Source organism: Elaeis guineensis, chromosome 10 (assembly GCF_000442705.2).
Source record: "Elaeis guineensis isolate ETL-2024a chromosome 10, EG11, whole genome shotgun sequence".
Classification (NCBI taxonomy): Eukaryota; Viridiplantae; Streptophyta; class Magnoliopsida; order Arecales; family Arecaceae; genus Elaeis; species Elaeis guineensis.
This window is the reverse complement of record NC_026002.2, coordinates 18722359-18730323: the sequence shown is the minus strand read 5'-3', so window position 1 is coordinate 18730323 and position 7965 is coordinate 18722359. Positions and strand designations below refer to the sequence as shown.

At 37.8% G+C, this 7965-nt stretch overlaps 1 protein-coding gene across 1 annotated transcript; it reads left to right on the top strand.

Moving 5' to 3' along the window:
- Nucleotides 1-3150: 3150 nt before the first annotated feature.
- Nucleotides 3151-7936, top strand: LOC105052865 (diacylglycerol O-acyltransferase 2D). Its single transcript, XM_010933834.3, has 9 exons — nucleotides 3151-3406; nucleotides 3503-3577; nucleotides 3670-3755; nucleotides 4098-4204; nucleotides 4324-4479; nucleotides 6585-6671; nucleotides 7064-7161; nucleotides 7276-7363; nucleotides 7555-7936. The coding sequence occupies exons 1-9, from the start codon at nucleotides 3207-3209 to the stop codon at nucleotides 7654-7656; spliced, it is 999 nt and encodes a 332-aa protein (XP_010932136.2). The 5' UTR covers nucleotides 3151-3206; the 3' UTR covers nucleotides 7657-7936.
- Nucleotides 7937-7965: the final 29 nt, after the last annotated feature.

Sequence of the window (7965 nt, the reverse complement as noted above, 5' to 3'; positions counted from 1 at the left end):
TTTTTTTCTGGCATATCCTATGTTTATGGTAAAAATTCTAGTCACAATAAACTGTTCTGATCTGTCTGGGGTTGACCAGGCGTTGCTTTTGTTGTGATTCAATTATAACGGTTACTAATTATCTAAGAAAAATTGCTCTCGTGTTCTGTTCTATAAATCTTATTAATCAAATGGTTTAGATGACAGCATATGAGGATGGATGGTTGGAATTCATAAGCCACAATGGAACCTGATTAATAGGCATTCGACGCACATTGGAGAGCTGATGTTAAAGGCTGTGATGTTCTACCAAAAAATGCTATATGTGGTGCTGGGATTGAAATTGATATTGTTATTCATCATTCTAATAGTTATCCATCAAGAACACATGTTAAAGGGTGATGAATGGGTGTGATGTTAAGTAAAAGGACATGACCTATTTCATGGTCAGCTTCCACGTCATTCCGTTTGTTACATTCCACCTTGGTCGTGATCACCATGACCTTCCATCAAGTCATGTTGTTTCATCATCATCACATGCACTAGAAGTATGATGCCACCCATTCTAATGTCATCATGAATTATTTTCCAACCTTTCACAGCCTTGACGCATACGTTTGCTGCTCTTTCTAGGGATGAGAAAATATGACCTAGTCTTTTAACCCAACCTATATCGATTCGTCATAAGTAGATTTAAATTTAAGCTAAATATGTTCAGAATATATTGATTCATTTAATTTATTTAATATTTAGATCAGATTCAAATATCTGATATGAGGATTTGTACGGTGTGTATTTAGTCCCATATTAGTTATTTGCTTGAAAAATTTTGAATATTTATACAGAACTAAAAAATTTAAAATAACATCTTTCTATAGACTTTTTATATGAGATTTTGGGTTATTATAAATAGTATTAGAACCGATCTAGCCCATAGTCTATGTGGATTAAAAAATATTGCGGTACGGATTTATTAAAACTGACCATGGGCCAATCATGATATTTATGAATGGATACATAAATTTGGATCTTTAGCCTGGCGAATATATTAAGGCTTAAACAGAAAAAGTACGTGAGAATTCGTGTGGATGTATATTTAGTCCCATATTGATTATTTGTTAAAAATATTTTAAATATTTAATCAAAAAATCTAAATAATATTTTTCCCGATCTCCTCCTTCCTCTTGTCCTGCCATCATTCTCGAGACAATCGAGGGCCGTTGAGCCAAATGAGAGGATGTCCTCAGAGAGCTCACCACCAATGCTCATGCAGTTGAAGGGCTTTCAGAGGAGACACCATCGGTGCCATGGCCGTCCCCAATGGAAGCCTCAGATGAGTTGAGTATATTTTGTCTCTAAGTCAATGGCCCTTCTCCTATTCTCACAATGGCTGCTTCTTTTCCCCCTTCGCTGTCATTGATCTCGACTTTATGATTCTCTATCATTGTCTATCTCTATCTAAGCTTCTCTCTATCTTTATCTCCCCCACTCCTTTTCTCTGGTCCTCCCCAAGTCCCACCACAAAACCCTCCAGTGCCACTGTCAACAGTCCATTCCCCTCAAGCTTTAAGCCTAAAGATTTAACAACTGATGGTGGAGGATGGGGATTGAATTTTTTTTTTGAAAAATATATATATTTTTAAAAATTTTCTTAAATTTTTTTCTTTTTCTTAATTGAACCGTTAAATTTTTTTAATATTATTTTTTTGCCATTTACTTTTTTTTCTCAAGCAAAAGCTATTTTGTCATGTTAAAAAATAAAGTTATCCTTATTAATTTTAAAATTATCTTTAAATATATATATTTTTTATATATATTGCGAGAATAATAATGCAAATAAGTACCACTTGATAGATGCTGGATATCCTCAGATTGATAAATTTTGAGGACTATATAAAGGAGTTAGGTATGACATTCCTGAATTTTAACGTGGACAGTTGTCAAGGGTTATAAAGAAAAATTCAATCATTGGCATTCATCTCTTCGAAGTTGCATAGAATAAACTTATGATGTTTAGAGAGCAAGGTAAAATTGTTGCATAGAATGTCTAAATATCCATTTGAGACACAAGTAGAGATGGTCGTAAAATAAATGGCATTGCATAATTATATTTGGAGATTGACATCTGGTGGCACAGCTTTTTTAATTATTGATGCTAATCATAATTTTGTACCTGAGAAAGATTTTGCAAATAATATGCAAAATGAGGTCGAAAATCCTACATCAAATATAGATAATAATTGTGATAAGATTGTATTGAGTTAGTATGATTAGATTAAATATTATATTAATAAATTATTTATTTTAAATAAATTTATATAATTTTTCTCTAAAAAATAGAACAACACAATATAAAAAATTTTACTAAACAGTCAGCTGTTTTTATTTACTCAATTTTACAGCACATCAACTATTACCATATTTTTTTTTGCTCCAATTTAAAATACAGTAAAATAAAATATACTACTTATATGCTATTTACTTATAAGTATAGTATAGCATGGCCAAATAGGGCCCAAGTCTGCTCGGGATGTCCAGCTCCATTAAGGACCGCATGGTTTGCTCCAGAGGCAATTTGATATTGAAGGAGGTGGAATGCTTAGCTTTGAAGAGTTAAGGAACATGATGTTACGATATCATAACTCTCTCTCTCTCTGTTTGCGTTGGCATCGCATGATACCGTAAAGTTGGTTGATGCATAAAGGCACATGGGCTCATAAAGACCGTTCCCTTTCCATGCCATGATATATATTAAAAAAAGACCGACACCTTCCACGTGACGACCGCCTCGGACTCCCGCACCATACATTAAATAAATTCATCCCCTTCCAACGCTCCATCGCTCCAACAGATTTCCGGATCCCACCCTACCTAACCTAACCACCGCTCCATTAGCGAGCAAAAAAAAAAAAAAAAAAAAAAAAAAAAAAAGAAAGACAGAGTTATGCTCCACGTTCCTTCTGATTCGTGAAGCAGAATCCTAGATCGTCCGAACGGTGGACCCCCTCACCAAGGGTTACCATCCATAAATAATCAAATCGCACGGTCCAGATCCACCTTCTGGACTCCCCCCGCCGCTCGGGGAAGAGCTCTGTCGTCTTCGATCCAGCAGACGTCATAAAATGCCACGTGTCACGCATCTGGGCGATATATACCCCGCAGCCCATCGAAACACCCGCAGAATTCTGTCTCTCTCTCTCACTCGCTCACACGAAGCGTCTTGGCGAATGGACCACGGTAACGGAGACCGTCAAGCCGCCGTCCTCGACGACTCCGCCGGCGCGGGGGAGGCGGCGGTGTATCGGGGGACGGAATATTCCGTCGTCCGAACCACCGTCGCGCTCGCGCTCTGGCTCGGCCTCATCCACTTCAACGTCGCCCTCGTCCTGACGGCGCTCCTCCTCCTCCCCGCCCGCCTCGCCGCCGCGTCCGTACATCTCCCTTACCTTTTTTTCTCCCCTCCTTCTTCCCGTTTTGCCCCTGTAGTTCTCCGGTAATTACCTCTCCGGCCCCTCCATTGCAGGGTCTTTGCGCTTCTGCTGGTTTTTATGGCGATTCCTCTCGATGAAAATAGCAAATGGGGTCGCAAGTTATCAAGGTGCGATTTTTATCAATTATTTTGAAACAAATATATTAAAATTTAACTTAACTAATTTTTTGGTTTTTTCCTTCTTTTCACGGAATAAATAGGTGGATTTGCAAGTATGCAGTTGGGTACTTTCCTGTGACCCTTTTTGTGGAGGATATAAAGGTTTTTGATCCTAACCAAGCTTATGGTAAGCTGTTTTTAAGTTTTTCTATTGGAATTTCTTTTTTTTTTAGAAAAAAATTATACTTCTGTGTTGTTTTTTATTTTAAATTGATAAAGCTTCTTCTTTTCGCCAAATTGATCCAAACCAGGCTTGTAGTGATCTGTAATTAACTTTTCTTTTCGAAAATTTAAATTTTGTTGACATTTTCTAAATAATTCTTTTAAAAAATTACAAAAGCTCCCTTCTTTTTCATTCGATTATTACATATATAGTCTGCCTTTTGTTCCTAAGAATAATAGTATCCATTGATGTTGAGACTTCATGGTAAAGTGATATTGAGTAATTGAGAGAGTGATTCATATGCAGTGTTTGCTTTTGAGCCACATTCCGTGTTACCGATTGGCGTTGTTGCTCTCGCCGACCTCACGGGTTTCATGCCTCTGACTAAGGTCAAGGTCCTCGCAAGCAGCGCGGTAGGTTCCCTGCTCCATGATTTGTGCTTTCTTAAGAGTTGGGTGATTGGAATTATTGGTATCTTCTTGTATCCTTCTATTACTGAATTTTCTTGCATTGGCTATTATAATTTGGTCAGGTATTCTATACACCATTTCTGAGGCACTTGTGGACATGGCTGGGTCTGGTCTCTGCATCAAGAAAGAACTTTTATGCGTACTTGGAAGCCGGATATAGTTGCATCGTAGTCCCGGGTGGTGTGCAGGAGATGCTTCATATGGACCATGATTCGGAGGTCAGTCTTTGGACCTTGGTCATAATATTGCAATACACTGATGCAGTCCGTGCTACTTGCTCATAATATTCCACTACATTGATGCCTTATAATTTGCCTTTTCTTTATGTTTTGTTTCCTGTGGGTATGACTCTGGTGTTTTTCAGATGGAAGAGAAATATGTATTGGTTCATGGTTATGTTAGTTGGACATTGATCCAGATCTATTAAGATGAAATGCTATAGTTGTCATAATGGTTGGAGAGCTCACAAGGAGTTGCATCTCCTGGCTCTGTTGGCAGATTTTGTATCGATCAAGAAAGATATGTTTTTCTTGTTTGGTTGATGCTGTCTGTTTGATATATCTGGTAACTCGGAAGTGACTCATAGCACTGCAAATGCATTATCTGCTAAGTAGTAAATCCTTGTGTAGTTTAACCTGTAAATCATGCAATAGAAAGTTTTACATAGTACATGCCTTTGAGCACTGAATCTTTTGTTAAAAATGGAAACAAGCTTCAGATTATCATTTGGTGCTGAATGAAGTGAAACATGGCAGAATTTAATATGGCTCGAATGGTTAACTAGTAAGTGAGGAAAAGGTCATACAAAAATTAAGGGGGCATGGAGAAACCCAAACTTAACTCTAATGCACATCAAAGATTTGGAAAACTATTATGAATTGACCTTTATATTGATATTGTTGCATCATATCAAAGTTTTTTTTGTTTGATTTTAAAATCTAGGATATTTACATCAATGTCTCAAATCCATGTTCTTCCCTTGCAGCTTATGTCTTCACCATAGCTACTGTAATGTTATGTAGGTTTGTCCAAGTATTTCCTTAGTCTTAGCATAGGCATTATAATGTTTCCTTTTACAGTTGATAGGAACAACGTATGTAGAATATGAGGACAGAAAGAGGCTTCAGCAACAAATTGTTGTAAGGAGCATCAGGTCTCATCGATTCCACCTGAAATAAACTGGTACCTAAAAGTCTCTTTTATCAGGGAAGACTTGAGATTGCATTTATAGAAATTTTTTTCACCTGATCTTAAGCTGAAATAATCAGAGAAAAAATATGTTCAATAAATAAAATGTAGGACAAGATATAAAAGATACAATATATGTTTGAAAAGGAAATAAAAATGTAACACTTATTTAGTTTGATATTGTACCACATTTACATAGCAGGTCCACCATTCAAACAATTGTTTTAGCTATTTTATGTATTGAGTTCTATTAGGAATGCATATTGCTGTGGTCAAGTGCTCGTGGCTTAGGCGGGTCAGTCTTTGCTCCTACATACGTGAGGTATTGTCCACTTCGGTCTCCAGTCGTTATGGTATGGGGTCTTATGGTTTTACTTTTCAAAAGGCACCTCACAGGAGAGAGGTCCCATCCCATATAAATCAATTTTTCTTGATTCACAATCAATGTGGGACTAATGATGTCCTCCTTCCTACACAACATAGCCCCCCAATCAAGAGGACTCTGGGCAAGATTATGGGAGGTACACCACAGTGCCGAAGGTACATCGGCCCCTTCCTAGCATGCCAATATTACGGTCAAGGGCTCATGGCTCGACGGATCGGTCTTCACTCCCGCATATGTGAGGTATTGTCCACTTTGGCCTGTGGCTGCTATAGCATGGGGCTTTCTGATTTTGCCCTTCAAAAAGCACTTTATGGGGAAAAGAAGGTTCCATCCTGTATAAGTCAGATTTCCTCTTGACTCACGACTAATGTGGGACTAATAATGCCCTCCCTCCTACACCACAACACATATCATTATGATCTCTTAAAAATATTTAGAATATGATGTGCTTGGGAAGCTGGTCAAGGAGTGAGTTGCTTAAAGAGATTCAAAAGTGGGTTTGGCGCTCTACATAGAAGTTCCATGCCACCAAGCGTGAAACATATTGAAGGATTTCCCACCTTTTCATCTGTATGGTATCAGGTTTGGTTGAACCATGCATTCCTTGTCCCTCTTGGGAGCTGTAGTTTTTTCCAGAATGTTTTCTGTTAAAATTTGTGTAGAAAAGCTTGTCTGTTAGCTTATCAATGCTTGCATGTTTAAGACAACATTTGGCAGTATGTTTACAAGTGATTTCTGTTTGGTTAATAGGTTGCTTTCCTTAAAGCAAGAAAGGGATTTGTACGGATAGCCATGGAGACTGGCCGACCCATAGTTCCTGTTTTCTGCTTTGGTCAGGTAGTCTGTTTTCTTCTTTTCATTATATGCATATCAAGAATTAGTGGTAATTATGTATGTCTACTAGTCTTCTGTCGTTTTTTGTAGTTCAATCCAATCAGTTTTCAGTCTGGATTGCAAAATCCACTGAATCAATGCCTGCATTTTGAGTTTGCAAATGTTAAATAATCAACTGTATTAAGAATTATGAATAGCTTCGGAATATATCCTCTGTTTATTAAGTTCAAAGAACTGACTAGTTCATGTATGCATATTTATTTTAACGTGAACGCATCCCTTCATTTTCTTCTCACATGCTCCGTGATTATGGCCATAGGAATTTGTGGAAAAGTCCATGTCCTTGTAACAAAGTTCATATTTGGCTTATTGCTTCATCCTTTAATTGGTGGCAGAGTTATGTTTACAAGTGGTGGAAACCCAGTGGAAAATTATTTGTCTGGATTGCTAGAGCAATCAAGTTTACTCCAATAGTCTTCTGGGGAAGATTCGGGTAATCAAATACATCTTACCTTAGACTCATCAATTTCATGCAATTAACCACAACAAGAGGGAAAGTTTCAGCATGTGCATGTTCCATAATATTCTGTTCTCTTCTTTATTGCAGATCACCCATACCATTTCGGCATCCAATGCATGTAGTGGTGGGAAAACCCATTGGGCTCAAGAGGAATCCTAAGCCGACCATTGAAGAGGTTGAAAGAAAAACCCAACGCTTTTTTTTATTTGTCGAAACATTCAAAATGACCTTATATCACTGTGTGAAAGTTCCTGAAGGTCCTTGTGACCAGAGAAGATAGTTGTACTATTGTAGTCACATAGTACATATTAGTATCTATTATCACTGCAAATGCCGTGACTTTTATTTGTTTCCCGGTGTGGGCAGATAAATGAAGTTCATGCGCAGTTCGTTGCGGCCTTCCAAGAGCTCTTTGAGAAGCACAAAACCAGAGCTGGTTATCCTGATCTTCGTTTGAGAGTTCTATAAATATTGAGACCCAGCTTTTGCATCTTTTCCTCCTGGTCCTGAGCTCAATTCAGTTCAGTCCTCCAGAGCAATGAAAGAGCCAAGAAGACCATGTCTTGAGTTATGCATGTTCTTATCAAATCAGTGGCAGTCACGGTGGTCCAATGATCTATTCTGATAGCTCCTGTTAGAAGCTCAAGATCAGTTGCTTGTACTAAGTGGTGTATCATAGAGAAAGAGGAAGTGCACTTTTTTAATTCTTGAATGAAAGTATAATGAACACCTTGTACGGTGTGGGGAAGATCTGTCTTTACGTGTTTCTTGTTCAAA